Source organism: Anolis sagrei, chromosome 1 (genome assembly GCF_037176765.1).
Source record: "Anolis sagrei isolate rAnoSag1 chromosome 1, rAnoSag1.mat, whole genome shotgun sequence".
Lineage (NCBI taxonomy): Eukaryota > Metazoa > Chordata > Lepidosauria > Squamata > Dactyloidae > Anolis > Anolis sagrei.
Genome location: NC_090021.1, coordinates 93758128 through 93775457, shown reverse-complemented (window position 1 = coordinate 93775457; position 17330 = coordinate 93758128). Strand labels below are relative to the sequence as shown.

At 40.3% G+C, this 17330-nt stretch overlaps 1 protein-coding gene across 1 annotated transcript in view; it reads right to left on the bottom strand.

Moving 5' to 3' along the window:
- The window catches only part of AK9 (adenylate kinase 9), a 71321-nt gene extending 54323 nt beyond the window's left edge, over positions 1-16998 (bottom strand). Inside the window, exons 1-8 of the mRNA XM_060753156.2 lie at positions 16879-16998; positions 14441-14565; positions 9999-10062; positions 6649-6701; positions 5871-5967; positions 4537-4649; positions 3660-3860; positions 60-185 (exon numbers count right to left, since the gene is read on the bottom strand). Coding sequence (XP_060609139.2) covers positions 60-185; positions 3660-3860; positions 4537-4649; positions 5871-5967; positions 6649-6701; positions 9999-10062; positions 14441-14557 — 771 coding nt within the window. The 5' untranslated portion in view covers positions 14558-14565; positions 16879-16998. The remainder of the gene's footprint in view (positions 1-59; positions 186-3659; positions 3861-4536; positions 4650-5870; positions 5968-6648; positions 6702-9998; positions 10063-14440; positions 14566-16878) is intronic.
- Between the last annotated feature and the right edge of the window lie 332 nt (positions 16999-17330).

Here is a 17330-nt window from a genome sequence, read left to right as displayed (position 1 = left end):
AAAGATGATCTAGACTTGTCCTTTTCCTTCTTCTAGAATTTGAGGTGTTTTGTTCTTACCTCCAGAGGATGTAGCATAATATCCTTATAGAGAGTAACTCTCTCTTGCACATTTTCCAAAAAATCTTCTGGTCTCTGCACTAAATATGGCAAAATTTCTGCCAACATGACTTTATCCATAATTGCCTAGGAGAGATTAAATTTTATATGGATTAAATGTTGTGACAACCTTAGATTACAGCATGATAGGTTCTAGTTCTTCCTCAGGCATTATAAAGAGTCACAGCTCTGAACAGTAGCAGAACTGCATGTTATTTTTCAAATGACTGATTTTTAAAAATAAAAATAACAACGAATATAATGATTCATATTGAAGGATGTGGCATTTTAATGCCGAAATCTATGGCAATATCCCAGCATGGTGCAGTACTTTTAGCACTGGTCTAAGACTCTAGCAAGCAGGATTCAAATCCCCTTTAGGCTGTGAAAGCCTACTAGGTAACCTTGTCATATTCTCCCAGCCTTAGAAAGAGGCAGAAGCAACCTCCCCCACCCATAACAAATGCTGATAGTTCACCTTGGATCATCATCAGTCATAAATGACTTGAAGACAACAACCACAGAATGCTTCATACTGAAGGATGTGGCGTTTCAATACAAAAATCCATGCCAGAATCTCATAAAGTGAGTGATCAAGTTTTTAGATTTTAGGTACTGACAGCACTCCAAATTCCAAAAGAACTTGTCCTCTGTAAGAGAGAAGATGCGTGTGACACTTTGTTCTACTGTGTGTTGAATGGCTGGGGGTGCATTGGACTCACCCGAGCATAGCCTTCATTGTTTGAAGACAAAACAAGTAATGTTTCTTACAAAAGTAAAAAAAAACAAAAGCTTGGAATGTCAATTGGAATGTCGATTATTTCTAAATATCAAAGCAGTGCTGTTTTTCCATTACTCTAAACCTAAAATACCCTGATCTCGAGGGCAATCTTTGGACACCAAACTGAGGGACTCATATACTGTTTAATAATACATCTTCCATCACTTTTCTCTTTATTTGAACTTGGGATAATATACAACATCTGCACCTATCACTGAGATTTTGCTTATATGCTCTGACATGAATCGCGATGGGTAGCCATCTCATAACTCTGGTTAACAGACCAGGGCCAAACTGGTTAAAGGGACAAAGGCCTGTCCCTTCTCCTTTAAGGCATAAACCCCAATTCCTACAGTGATGTATTGATTAGAGTGTGGCGACTAACTTTTCTTCAGTTACGTAATCATCAGTGTATGTGCACGGTTGTAAACAATGTCCTCAAATTACAGTCACTTGCCTTGTGCAAATTTTCAACAGAAATGTTCCAACAGATCTTAATTTTTTTACAATGGTGGCATTTTTATGTCCTTGCCAGTGTAATGTACATATTAGAACCAAAAACAGCCTATGCTACTTTTCTGCATCTCATGACGGAATGAAGAAGTGACACAATGTAGTTGTTCATGGGTTGACCCCAAGTATCTTTACATGAACAGACTTTCTGCGTTAACTTGCTCCTGTAAAATTAATTACATTGCTCTTTTCCACTTTCTCTTTTTCACTTTCATGAGAGGATTGGAATAGTTATCTCAATTCTGCCTTTCTTTCTTTCTCAGAGGCATGCTGTGCTGTAGACGTGTAAGAACGTCTTTTCTCCCTATTGTATACCTAATTAATCTATAAATTTAAAGAACTGTTGTGGCAAGGGAACTGCCATGTCAAGTTAGCAGGACAGGAAAGAAAAAACAGTTGCTGTCCTATTTTGCCCAATAATAGCTTTGAAACCAAGTTTAAGGTAAATAAGAAAGTTGTACTCCAGCAAAATCAAAGCAACAGGAGCAAGTCCACAAAAAGAAAGCAAAGTCTCTTGACACAGTCTTATGGAGTTTCCTCAATAAAGCAAATCCACTTACATAGGCAAGACACTGAACTGGGAACAAATCAGGAACAAAGGCTAGGTTTATTTATTTCATATCAAAAGCATTGCATAAATTATTATAAAACTGATAAAAATAGAAGCAGCACACGCAGCTAAATATCTTTTGACCAAAAATGGGCAACAGCATTGTCTGTAGCCTCCAACAATACTTCCTCTGTACATAAGGCAGGGCATAGTGGACAAGCATACAGATGCGGAGTTGTCTGTTCTGCTTCACAGTCACACAAGGTGGAGGATTCTTTTAGGTGGTGCCATTTTGCCAGGTTATCTTTTGATCTGCCCACTCCACTTCTGAGTCTGACTTCCAATTCACCCTTTCTTGGTTTGCCCCTGGAGGCAGACCCTCATGGGGGGGGGGGCAATCCAATTGGGATTTCGTGGTTTAGCTGCCCAGAGGGATGCTCTTGCTGTTGATGGGGAAACATTAAGAAGAGTGGTGGTTCTCATGAAGCTTTCCCTTGATTTGAGTCTACTGGGAGGAGGCTGGTAGCTATGCAATGGATGGCTTTTACAGTGTTCAACCTTATTTCTCTCACAGTTAGCAGCAACTTCTCATCACACATCGGGGGAGGGGGGGCAATGCCAGCTAGTTTGTCAACAGGTGTAGGTTTAAGACATCCTGTGATTATTTTACATTTTTTGTTCAGTGCTATGTCCACATGGTTTGCGTGGGCAGACTTGAGCCAATCAGGGCAGGCATACTCAGCAGTTGATGTTTATTCATCTTGGGTCTGCACCCCACGTGCTGCCAGTAAGTTGCTGTAGGATGCTATTGCATGCAGTACTTTGTGCTTGGCGTTCATACAGTGTTTCCTAAATGTTAGTGTTCGATCCAAGGTGACATTGAGATATTTAGGATGGAAGCAATGATCAAGCTCTTGACCTTCCCAAGTAACTTTCAATTTCCTGTTGGCTTCAAGGTTCCGTAGGTGGAAAGTACACACTTGTGTCTTGGCAGGCTTAGGCAAAGACTAGGTGATGGATTGGTTGCTGGTTGCTGGCACCAGTGGGCTATTCCTCTGCTTCCGATTTATAGCCCCAGTACACAGTGCATGTATCTTTAGGGAGCGGTCTGATTGCTGCACATCTTTCAGCAATCCTTACTGACTTACATCTTGCTTGCTGCTCCCTTCGACATTCCTAAAAACTAGGGATAGACAGAGTGCCTTCCTCCTCCTCTTCTTCCTCCAAACGAGAGCTGACCACCTGCCCAGAATCCCTAACCACTTCCTCTTCAGCCTTCTCTTCTTCCAACTCATCTTCAGAGGAAAAGGGAGACACAACAGCTGGGAAGGGAAAGTGTTCCAAGTGTATGAGAGGATTAAACTACAGTTAACAGATTGGTCCTCTCATGCCATCCTGAGAATAGAAATTTCTTCCAAGAAGGTGCATTAGAATTTTGGGGAGTAAGGAAACAAATACTTCACTACACACAGGAGTATATCAGGAGGTATGTTTGTTTTATCTGATTTTTTTCCTTGTTAACTCAACCTTTTTTCTAGTTCTGATGAGTTAGGATAGAAGACATAAAACACTCCTTTGCTCATATAGTGTTTTATATTGTGTAACAAATTATCACAAATACCAGAAAACACCCATATACCACATTCCCACAGTGAACATTTCTAATCCTTGTGCATCTGAGTTAATAATGACTTCTTGGGAAACCACAGTAAGATACCTGATTTGTTTCCTCTTCCTCTCCTTCTTCCTCCTCCTCCTCCTCCTCTTCTTCCTCTTCCCCAGTTTTATGAGGTTCCTTCTTCTTTTTTCTACGTTTTTCAATAATTTCAGGATCCCACTCTTCTCTTTGGAATATTTGTCCTGTTTCAGGGTGTTGTCTTTGTCCAGATATTCTTTTGCACAAATCGTTATCAGGGCACTAGTTAAAAATAGGGGGGAAACCCATTGTTATACAGATAGGATTGACTAAAACAACCCCATAGTATAACTACCAGTATTAGTGTATGTGTTTTGAGATAGTGTTTAATATCTAAAATAATCTAGTGTGTTACTGTAGAACTAGAATGGCCCAAGATGATATGAGTGATGTCTGGAAATATTCACTGTGTGTCAGTGAAACAGATTCCACCAAAACATTAGGGAAAACTTATTGACAGTAAGAGCTGTTTGACTGTGGAATATGCTGTCCCTCAGTGTGGTAGAGTCTTCTTCTTTGGTGTGTGTGTGTTTGTAAACAGTGGCTAGATGGCCATTGTCAGAGGGTTGGACTGGATGGTCCTGGGGGTTTCTTCCAACTCTATATGATTCTGTGACTTTAAAAGAGCTACACAAGGTGTTTCATCCTATCACCAAAACAGCACCAGTAGTTTAGATGGCTCCTTTAAATTTGAGCTAAAGTTACTCTCCCACTGAAATGGAAGTCACAAGCTACCACCGGTTTCCAAACCAGAGGTAAAATCTACTTTAGTTGTGGTATCAGGCCTAGCTTTTGAAACAACTAAAATACTAAAATTAAATTCTGTAATTCTACCAGTTGATCACATTTGCAGAGTAAGTACAAAGGTGGCAAAGAAATAATCAGAAACTGATATTACCTTAATATTTATCAAGAAATCTGGTTTCAGTTTTAAATTTCTAATTATCTCTATCTGCTCGGGTATACTTAGGAAGTCCTCAGAAAGACTAGGGAAATCACATAGAACATAACCTGCAAAAACACACATACCAAAAAGTATTAACGACAATATCCAAAATAGGGACATTTCACAGTTGCTTTAAATATGAGAGTGAGCCACTTGTGGATGTTCAATAGGGAGGAAAAACATACAAGATAAAAAGTGGCTAGTTTCCATAACCCATGCCACAATGACGTACAGCTCTATTACCTGAGGTAACTGTCTCATGGAGTCCTAGGCTTGACTGCTTTACACAAACCATATTATTTACAAAGTCTGCAAATTCTGACATAAGCATTAAAGTAGCCCCACATAATCACAAACAGCTCTGGATAGACTACAGGTTATATAACATTGCAAGCTACACAAGCTGTCCTAAAGTGATAGAGAGAAAAATAGTTCTATCTTTGCAGTTTTATTCTGTTGGTATACAGCTCTGTTAAAAACATTCTAGTTGGAGGAAATGGAAGGAGCAATTTTCCTTTCCTTTTCCTTCACCTCTCACTCCTTATTTTACTAATAGTTCTGGAAGTTTGGGAGATGGTTCTGGAAAGTCCTCCAATATTGTAACAAATTAGAAAATAGTGAAAGGAGTGGAAAATCAGCAGGTCACCTCCTTTCTCACTCAGGCAATGGAAAAACTGTTATTTATCAAAAGTCATATTGTCTTTCTCTCACTGGGAGACTTATTGGCAGATCCAATCGAATGACAGAGTCTTCTCTCACTAAAAATAGTAGGTATGTGATCAATGCTGTCTGGTAAGAAGGATTGTTCTAGAGACACCTAATATGAGAACAGCTACATTCAATCATGTAGTTACCTTGCTTCATATGACAAAAAATGGTTAAGTAGAACCAAGTTTGAGATTGCCTATGAGTGTTCATCATGCGAGTACAAAAGAAAAAGATGGTACCATTTTTTCTTAATGGGAAAATATATCTTGCATGCAGCTAAGGTCTCAAATACACAATTTAAGAGAATTCATAGCTGGGATATATATAATTTTTAAAAGGATTTCAATGTTACTTGGCAATACAGTACAACATTTCCAGGATGATTTCTAATATTAAAGTCGGGTTTTTGTTGCTTAGTTATTAGCAATACATAACAATACAGAACATCAAAATGTATTCCTTACCATCAGGGCTATCAAGTATCTAATATACATATTACAGACCACTTATTTTGCCTCTATAGAAGAAAATTTATTTATAGGACTATGTGGAGCATATTCAATTCATAAGAAACATACCAAAGTGCACAATCTCTGGAGATTCAAGTTTATTCAGCAGCATCTTTATAAGCAATTCTTCAGGAACACTTTGACCCTGATACAGCAATTCTTTACACTAAAGAAAAACAAATAAAACATTGTATTACCATATTTTATATAGGAAAATATGCATAGTTAACTTAAGAAGTTACCTTATAACGTAAAAGTTCATCTAGCCAATATTGTCCAATTGATGTGGATGCCCTCAAGCATCTCTGACAAAATTTGCAAATGTATTTATTGTTTTTTAAAATATATATTCCTCTTTGTGTCTGGTGATCTCACTTGTCACAAAGATGCTTTTCACTGGCGATGGCAGGACCTGAAGCTGCAAGCAAAGCATCCACTCCAGCATTAAGCTATCTATCGTCTTTTTACCTACAACCCCAATTTAGACCGCCATTGTCTTGCAGTCAAACCACATAATAATTCAAAGTTGCAAGCATCATGTTGATCAGTGGTTCTTAACCTGTGGTTCCCCAGATGTTTTGGTCTTCAACTCCCAGAAATCCTAACAGCTGGTAAACTGGGTGGGATTACTGGGAGTTGTAGCCCAAAACAGCTGGGGGGGGGGGGGGCACAGCTTGAGAACCACTGATGTAGATGAACCAAACTTTCTCTAGAGAGAATCCTAGCTTTATGAAAGTTTCCAGACTTTCGCTGAAGAGAATAATAGCTTGGAGAGAATAACAGCTTTAAAGAATAAAATACAGATCAAAAGAAGGCCCCCAAACCCCAGTTGCAACGCACTGTTTACCTGGAGTCCGTATTCTGTTTCTGCTGTTATGTTTTCATCTATCAGTTCTAAAGCTTTTAAAAAAAACACCACATAAAAAAGTTTGCAACTGTCTCGTAAATGATTTATGCATGATATGTGCAACAAATTTATTAAATGGATCTTAATTAAGACTATTTTAAAGAGTTATTAACCAGCAATAATTTAACACATAATTGCTGTAAAAATCAATATATGTTTCTGGTCCACAACAACCCCTCAGTGTAATATAAAAATGTGTCTACATTTGCTAGTACCTATTTTCACAATATGGAGATAATGTGATCATGGCATAATGAATATTACCAGAAAAAATGGAAAGCAAGGGTTCTTGAGATTTAAGCTGTCTATCTAGCATAACATCTGACCATATTTTGAATACCCAAAATGTCCAGCCTACTGTTTTTAGGCAAGCCATTAATGTGTGTGGTGGCCTCCCAACTCGAGGAGTTTCTGGATGAGATAGATTATCTCTAGATTCATTTCAGACCTAACTATAGGACAGAGACAGCTTTGGTGAGTGACCTGTGCAGGGAATTGGACAGGGGGAATGTGTCCCTGTTGGTTCTGCTGGGCCTCTTACAGCTTTTGATACCATCATCCATGGTATTATTTTGGACTGTCTCACTAGGATGGGACATGGAAGCACTATTTCTTCATGATAAGATTAATCTGAAAGGAGGTGGTGGGGAATTTCTGTTTGACCCCCCAGTTTTTGGCCTTCTCTCACATGCTTATTTTGTCCCCCACGTCTTTTCACATAAACATGAAAACACTGGGAGAGTTCATCTGGAGTTTTGGGGTGCAGTACCATCGCTATGCAGATGACACCCACCTCTACTATGCCTTTCCATTCCAATTCAAGGAAATTGTCTGGTCCTAAACCAGTATCTGGCAACAGTAATGAACTGGATAAGGTTAAACAAACCGAAACTCAATCCAGAAAAGACATGGTTGCTCTTGGTCAGTCAAAAGGGACATCATATGTTAGATGAGGTTACATTCCCCCCAAAGACACAGACTTGCAATGTACCTCTGTACTCAGTGCTGAACCTAGAGACACAAGTTTCTGCAGTGGCCAGGGTTACTTTTGTACATTTAAAGCTTGCATGGTGTATCCATTCCTTGAGATGTCAGATCTTTAGGTGTCATACTTTGGTTATATGATGAGAAGACATGACTCACTAGTAAAGACCAGAATGCTTGGCAAGATAGAGGGCAGTAGGAAAAGAGGACAACTGCATTAATGATAGACGGATTCAATCAAGGAAACCACATCTCTAAGCCTGTAAAATCTGATGATGCTAAGTTGAATTGGAGTTCTCTCAATCATAGTCACCACAAGTCAGAGTTGACTTGACAGCAACAATGAACAAGTAGACTAAGCATTTGGGTCCTGATATCTTCTTCCTCAACTTGTTCTTCATCTTCATTTTAAAAAATATGTGAAATGAACTGATCCACATTTGCACTGAAATTATCTCTTAAAACACACACACACTGCTGCTTTACCAGAAAGCCAATACAGTGGAACCTCTACTTAAGAGTGCCCCAACTTAAGAGCATGCTGAGTTTGAGTGATTGTCAGAGAGAACGCTTTAGGACTTCGTGCCTCATGCCCTTGTCTGCTTTGGGAGACTGCTGTCCACTTTGCTCCTGACTGCTTTGAGGAACTTTGGGTTAGTTGATTTTGTGTGGTTTTTATTCCTGGTATGTTTGGTTTCATGAAGAGAGAGAAAGAGGGAGGGAGGGAGAGAGCTAGAGAGGGAGGCAGGCTGGAATGCAGTATGTTTCTGCCTCTTCACCTTGTGCTTTGTGCTTTCTTGCCACAACTTTGTGATTCCACCATTGTGCCATAACTTTGTGCTTCTACCATTTTAAAGCTGATTTTTCTTTTTTATTGTTCTATGTGAATGTGCATTTATGCATTGTTTGTTATTTATAAAGTACATTTTCTTATTTTAAAACACGTAACAAAAAAGGGGGGTCCAGGGGGCTAGAATGTATGAATTGCATTTCAATGGGGAATCTGCTTTTGAGATAAAAGCATTTTGGGTTAAGAGCTTGGTCACTGAACAAATTAAACTCTTATGTCAAGGTATCCCTGTATAACTATAAATCCTCTACTGTAAAATAACAAAAACAGTAATGGAAGGAAAGGATAAATACTCCTTCCATCTCAAAATGTTACATCTCTGATCTTACTAGTGGGATTATATGATTTTAAAATATCATTGTGTCTTTTTCACCATGGCTTTGACAAACAGTCAGGACTGCAGTTTTAACCACCAGAGGGCTCCCATGTTTTTTCTGGTTAATAAAACCTCAAATGTCTAAAGAAAATAGTTAACAGAGCAAGGTTATCTGGAGACCCTTCTGTAAAATTGCATGGAAAATCAGATTGCAGTTTAAAAATATTAAGACACTAGTTGCACAATGTGATTCTTCAATAAAATTTTAGAGTAACCAGTTCTGTCTTAGAAGACTTAGCCTTTTACTCAGAGTCCCCAGATGAGTCCTGGAGGAGCAGAAATCTAATCCCTGCCTTTCTGTGACATACTTTTAATTCACTCTTGAAAAATTAAATCAAGCAACTGCTCCCAAAGGCAAAATCACTATGGGACGTGTGCCTTTTCTCCTTGGGACAGGCTAGTTCCTGGGAAGAAATTAACTGAAAAATAAAGATTGTAGCTGAAGTGGTGAGGTTGGCCAATAGTATTCCAGAGAGAAAATATGTCTCTCTTAAATTACTTCACAGAGGCAAGAAATATTGGAATATGACTCTGTCCAGCCTATGCTTCCTAGGTCAATGAATTGATGGTAGGGGGGAAATAAATGGGATGAGAAAAGCTTTTGGATGAACAATCAGTTCTCCAAGGTGGATCCTATATCCTTGGTAAAAAGAATGAACACTATACATTAAATATGCTTTTTAAAAGATAGAAGAAGTTGCATCCTTTAACAAAACATTTAGCTATTCAGGAACTGCACTTGGGCACTGGAGAGTCAGATTCTACTTTCCACTTAGCCAGAAAACTTGCTAGATGACCTGGATCCACTCATCCTGACCTATCTTCCAGAGTTGATGTGAGGGTAAAGTGAGGAACAAGAAAGTCATGTATGCCATTTTGAGCTCACTGGAAGAAAGGTATTATGTATATGTATCTAACAACTGCAACAACCCTAAAATATAATATCCTAAATAAAATCATAAGATGATAATGGAAAACATTGTAGATAATTTTATTTACCCCATAGGCCTCTGGAATGTTAGAAATCATTCAAAAGTACAAGGAAGGAAAAACATCAAGCTAATAAGTTTTAATATTTACCATTTATGAGTGTGCACTTCCAAAATTGGGCCAGTTTTTTAGCTAGTGTTTTCTTTCCAACACCCTTAAATAAACAAACAAAATAATTGTTTAATATTATAATACCTTTGTAATGCTGCAAAAGTAATAAAGTACAGTGGAAAGATTATGGCTTATAATATACTGATTTTACTACAATTGGTGATTAGAATTTCCATTCAGACTTTCACGTTACTAGCTTCCACCTCACAAACATACTGGCCCTTGTTTTTGTGTACATGGTATACACTTTCACTCAATTGTGCCTACTATACAGCACTAAATAACACTGTACTGTACTCAAGACATGTGACCTGCGGCCCAGATTGTAGAGTTATTTTGGCAAAGTTCTCTTCCAACCAAAATCCGACTAAATACATTGAAGCAATATAATTTGGCCTGTCAACATTTATATAAATCTCAACAATTAAGTTGTCACATTCCAGTTAGAGAGCCAATGTTGTGTAGTGATTTGAATGTTGGACTATAATACAGTATAATGAACTGCATTATATGGTCAGTGTAGACCCATATAATGCAGTCTGAACTGCATTATAAAAGTCTGCACTGATTATATAATGCAGTTCTTTCCCTTGTTGGATCGTCACCTTGTCATGGTGAGGAAACTAGTGTTCCAGTGAACAAAGTTGAACAGTTTGGCAGTTTGGCAAAGTCACACACTCCCAGCATGGAAGCAAGGTCATGGGGAAGAAACCAGATGAAGAACGATCCAAAGATCTCAGTGGTGGAGCACGCAAATGATATCATGATACATGTTAAAATGGCTGTGTCAGTGTCAGAGCCCAGCACCTGCAGAGAGCCGCAGGAAGAGAGCTGCAGGCTGACACTGAGGAATCTACTCCAGCAGAGGAGAAACAGGAACCTCAGGGAAGTAGGGATGCAGAGTTAGGGCAGGATCAGCAGTTTCAGGAAGAAGACCCGAAGTTAAGCATTCTAGCTAGGCTGCAATTAAGAACTGATTAGATCCAACTGAGGAGAACTAATTGGTTGGGTCAGCAGAGGGCCAATAGGTGAGAGCACTTGGGAAATTGAAATAAATAGCTGGACGCTGGGATCTGGTAGTTGCTGGGAGCAATTTTGTGTTACTGTTCCAGCCTGAATTTCTGTTGGTGAACACTTTGATTAGATCTTGACTTAGGTCACTGGACTATGGCTTGAGTTGGTGAGATAGCTTGGCTTTGACTCTCAGAAAGAACTCTGGATTATTTCTATGCTTTGATTGCTGTATTTGACTTTGGACTGCCTTTGACTATGAGATGATAAGTGGCTGTGTTAACAGAGATTCCGCGGACAGCAGGGCCGTAACCAGAAAAAAATTCTGTGTGTGTGTGTGGAAATTTGGGGGGGGGGGTTGAAAATTTGGGGGGGTGTGAAAATTTCAGGGGGGGTTGAAACCTGCCTCCTAGCTCACGCTGAAGCAAAGAACACAGCAGGGGGCAGAGCAGCCTTCAATAGCCTGCAGCTCTGCCCCTGTCAACCACCTCCACCAAGTCTGGTCTCCTTAATGAGAGCATTCAACACCCTCCCACTTGGTTGCTTCGCTACATCAGCTATTGCTGCAAGTAATGACAGTGTGAATAAACTGTCAGTATTTGCCTGAGATAGTGCTTGCACTTCTGGAGGGACTCTTAATTTTTTGCGTCTCATAGACTTAGCATGGGGATTTGGTTAACCAGTTAAAATTCATGAGTAAAACAGGTTTTTTTTTAACCTGAAAAATTTCGGGGGGGGGGGGGGCTACAGGCCTGGTGGACAGATCTTTAATAGTCAGGGGATGAAGGTGGTAACAGATAAGAGGCCAAAGATGTGTTGGTTGCTGTGCACCAGTCTCGATGCATAAAACAAATTTGTGCACAGGTGTCTTCCTAGACCAGCTAAAACCAACAAAGTTCCATGATCTTTGATAGACGGGTGATGAAGGTGGTAACGCATAAGAGGCCAGAGATGCGACTGGCTGTGCACCAGTCGCATAAAACAAATTTGTGCACAGGTGTCTTCCAATACCAGCCAAAACTAACAAAAGTTCAATGGTGATCAGAGAGTGATGAGGAGACGAGGACTGTGAAATTTGGCAGCTGTTAGTTCTGGACTGGCACATGAGTGGTGGATATGTATTCAGTCATTTTAACTCAAGGTCTGAGGCAGTTGAACAGTTTGGCAGTTGTATCCATGACTGAGCAGCCCTATTCAGGATTGATTCTGCTCACCCCATATGGGGAGAGGGCTACAAAAAGTGTCCTAAACATAGCCTGCCTTTTAAATGTATCTCTGACTGGGCTGACTAATCCAAAGAGATTGTCACATTTCAGTTAAAAAAGATAAATGAACTTTGGAATGTGGAACATAACAGTGTTGGATAATACAGACAACAAACATCCTAAATGTAGGGCTGCTTTTATTGCAAGGGAGTAGACATGTTTTAACACTGATATAGCTGCATTTTGAAAGACCTGAAGAGCAGGAGAGGAAGGAAGAAAAAGGAGGCTACACCTTCTTTTGGAAGGGACGGCCTGAACAAGAATGACAAAATACATGGAGTTGGCTTTGCTATCAAAAACAACCTGGTGAAACATCTGTCTGAAGCACCTGTTGGCAATAACAGACAACTCTCATCCCTCTGAATTAATATTGCCAAAAGAAAGCAGGCAACTGTCATAACTGCCTACACAACAACACTAGATGCTGATGAAGGCATCAAGGATTTTTTTTCCTGTCAGCTAGATACCATGCTGAAGGAGTTGGGAAGGAGTTGGGAACAGAAACCCTATTCCTCACCAAATGTGTGGAACACAACTTTGTCATCACCAACACATTCTTCCACCAGAAAAACATCATGGAAGCAACCTCGGACAAAGCACTGGCATCTTTTAGACCATATACTTACACGTGCCATAGACTGCCATGATGTACTTCTCACATAAAACATGACAAGCACTGTTGACTGCTGGACACATACCACTGACTAATTCAACCCACAATGGCTATCAAAATTGTTCCAAAATGCAGACTCCAAGGAAGAAAGATAAGGTGTAAAATGAATACCGAACTCCCTCAAGAACCCTCTAATTGAGCCCTTCTCTAAATAACGCTTAACAATAATCAACTCACAGACCACTTTTAAAATTTTGAGGAACATTGGAATAAACTCTATCATTACAGCCTGTGAACAAACCATTGGATATCAAACTAAGAAATATCAAAACTGATTGTATGAGAATAATAATGAGATCCAATATTTACTGGATAATAAAAGTAAAGCCTTCCAAATAAGGCAAAGAAACATAAACTCTACTGCTAAGAAAAAGATCTATGCTAATGCAACAGCTGAGGTCCAAAGAAGAACCAGAGAACTTAAGAACATCTGGTAGACAAAAAAGGCTCAAGAAATCAAAAACTTTACAGGTGTCTACAAAACACAGGAATTTATTAAAGCCACAAGTTATTTATGGCCCAACATATCATGGCATACAGGGCCGTAGACAGAAAAAAAATTCGAGAGGGGTTGAAATTTTCGGGGGGGAGGGGGGTTGAAAATTTCACCCGGGGGGGGGGGGGTTGAAACCTGCCTCTTAGCTCACGCTGAAGCAAACAGCACAGCAGGGGGCAGAGCAGCCTTCAATAGCCTGCAGCTCCGTCCCTGTCAATCACCTCCACCAAGTCTGGCCTCCTTAATGAGAGCATTCAACACACACACACCCAACTTGGTTGCTTCACTACATTGGCTATTGCTGCAAGTAATGACAGTGTGAATAAATTGTCAGTATTTGCCTGAGAAAGTGCTTGCAGTTCTGGAGGGACTCTTAATTTTTTGCATCTCATACACTTAGCATGGGGATTTGGTTAACCAGTTAAAATTCATGAGTAAACCAGGTAAAACTAATGGTAAGTTTCTTTGTAATCAGGTCTGTTATAAAAAAAGAATGAGATTGAATGTCTGTAGACTCATTAGTGACAGAAATTTTGCTTGTGAAAAATGCATACTACTTAAAATGTTGTATGCAATTAAAATTTAAATAACATAACATTCAAACTTCAAAAATCCTAGTTATTAACTATGAGAAGAAGAAAAATTATGAGCATTACAGCTAATTTCCCTAACAATATGTGGTTCCATAAGAGACCCTACTACTAATGCTGAAAGCTGTGAAGTTTTTAAACTTTCTTTGTGTTTTTAAAATACATTAACTGTACCCTCAACTTGCTTCTCACACGATAAATAAATACCATAGCCAATGGGACTCTGTTCCAAATATGTGTACTTATGAGAGACTTTATGCACACTTACATAGAAATAAACCTCACTAAACATAATAGGGTAACATTTTTTCTGAGTATAAACACATATACACAAACTGGATTGTCTACAGGGTCAATATAGTCAAAATGGCCATCCTTTCTCTTACTGGTTTTCCAAGGATGACGAAACAGGTAGGTTTTGATAGAAGAAAGACTCGGTCAGCTTCATCTTCATCATATATATCTACAAGAGGGCAGGGCTTTTCCTCCTGTTGAGACGTCATAATTAAACCTATATTAGGAAGCAAAAACTGTTATTTACTCAGGTTACAATAACTTCTGCACATCGGGGCTTGTTTGCTCATAAGCTGCCTGAACCTGCCAACTATGTATGCCAGGCATGGGCAAACTTCGGCCCTCCAAGTGTTTTGGACTTTAACTCCCGCAATTCCTAGGAATTGTGGGAACTGCAGTCCAAAACACATGGAGGGCCAAAGTTTGCCTATGCCTGATCTATGCTGTTCCTCCTCCATGTCCATGAATTCTACCATCCAGGACTTAGAAACATTGTAAAAAATCCAATGTTTTTGCTGTTTTATGTAAGGCACATCTTTTTTCTGTGACATTGTATATAATGACCCTTGAACATCCATAGATTTTTGTATTCATGGAACAAAACCCGAGCAGATATCAAGGGTCTGTGGTATTATTTACTCAGATTTATTTACTTGGAGTGCTTATTTATTTATTATTTACTTGGAGTGCTTTTGTGAGCTGCTCCACGTCCCTTCAGGGAGATGGTGGTGGGATTATTAATAAGGATTATTATTATTATTATTATTATTATTATTATTGATAAACCTGTGAATAAACATGTGGATAAACTTTCAAAAGGCAGCCAAGGTGATTAGCCTAGAGCAGTGGTTCCCAATTTTGGTTCTCCAGATGACTCAGATGTCAGTTCCTAGAACTCCTGATTGTTGGCCAAATTAACTAGGTTTTCTGGGGACTGAAGTCCAAAACATCTGGAGGACCAACGTTTGGGAATAAGTGGCCTTGATGCAGTTTTAACTTGACAGCAGAGGTGTGCAGCCTTCTGTCCGACCTGTTTTGTGAACTTTTTAACAACTCCCAGAAAGTTTGCAGTTGGGGATAAAAACCTGTGGGAGTTGTAATCCAAACCTAGGGAAACTAAATGTTCCTGATCCTTCCTTACAGCTCATGTCGAGTATTGCAAATGGCATATATATATATTAATTTAACTCGGAATAACAGAATTATCCTCTAGCAGGCCCGTAGCCAGGATTTTGATTTGGGGGGAGCTGAGTTTGATTCAAAGGGGGGGGGGGGCTGAGGATCTACCCTTATGTATCGTTCTCCCAATAGCCCCATGGTGATCAGATCATGATATGAATAAACATAACAGTTTAAATAATGTACCAGTAAGACCTTCTCACAGACCACCCAGATAATTTCTATGGGGGGGGGGGGTGGTGGTGGCTGAAGCCCTCAAGCCCCCCCCCGCCCCCCGGCTACATGCCTGTGCTCTAGCAATGGGGCACTAAAGCAGGCATGGGTAAACTTTGGTCCTCCAGGTGTTTTGGCCTGTAACGCCCACAATTCCTAACAATTCCTACCAGCTGTTAGGTATTGTGGGAGCTTAAGTCCAAAACACCTGGAGGGCCAAAGTTTGCCCATGCCTGCACTAATAATAGAATCAAAGAGTTGGAAGAGACCTCATGGGTCATCCAGTCCAACTCCCTGCCAAGAAGCAGGAATATTGCATTCAAATCACCCCTGACAGATGGCCATCCAGCCTCTGTTTAAAAGCTTCCAAAGAAGGAGCCTCCACCACACTCTGGGGCAGAGAGTTCCACTGCTGAACGGCTCTCACAGTCAGGAAGTTCTTCCTCATGTTCAGATGGAATCTCCTCTCTTGTAGTTTGAAGCCATTGTTCCGCATCCTAGTCTCCAGGGAAGCAGAAAACAAGCTTGCTCCCTCCTCCCTGTGGCTTCCTCTCACATATTTATACATGGCTATCATATCTCCTCTCAGCCTTCTCTTCTTCAGGCTAAACATGCCCAGCTCCTTAAGCCGCTCCTCATAGGGCTTGTTCTCCAGACCCTTGATCATTTTAGTCGCCCTCCTCTGGACACATTCCAGCTTGTCAATATCTCTCTTTATTTATACTGTAAATTTAACACAGTTCAATGCCCCTTTAAATGCCATATCTCCATGCTATGGAATCCTGGGATTTGCAGTTTGGGTAGGCACCAGTACTCTTTGGCAGAGAGAGATAAATAGCATGTAAAACTACAACTCCCAGAACTCCATAGAATTGAGTACTGGTGTCAAGTTGCATTAAGTCTACAATGTAGATCAGGCATGGGCAAACTTAGGCCCTCTCTCCAGGTGTTTTGGACTTCAACTCCCACAGGCTGTTAGGAATTGTGGGAGTTGCGGTCCAAAACACCTGGAGAGAGGGCCTAAGTTTGCCCATTCTGAATCAAGGCAAATGTAATCAGGTGCTACTCAACCCACATTCTGGCAGTAGTGTCCAAATGGCAGTGAAAAGGAGGCCAGGGGTAGCCAGGGAGCACTTACTGCGTGGTGGGCCTGAGCGGGTCCCCAGCTCCCCTTTAAACCCACCGAAGTTGGGCCAAAGGAAGAAGGAACAGGGCAGCCACTGAGGCGCCCTGATTTCTGTTTCCTCGTCACCTAGGAGACCGCCCCCCCCGCCCCATTCGGGCCCGCCCCTATTCTCTTCATCCAATCAACGGAGCCGCCGTGCGCGAGGATGACTCACGTGCAAAATCTGTCCCGTGCCTGACTAAACAGCTAGAGGGGAAGAGGGGTGTTTGCTACTGAAAGGGAGATGATAATAATAAGAATCATAATGGTAATAATAAAAATTCAGAGAGTCAGGGGAAAAAGGAAGGGGCCTGTGGCTATTAGGAATGGTGGGAGTTGAAGTCCAAAACACCTGGAGGGAGGACCCAAATTTGCCCAGGCCAGCTGTAGAATGAATGCGAATTGGCACCACTAAAAAAGCCAAT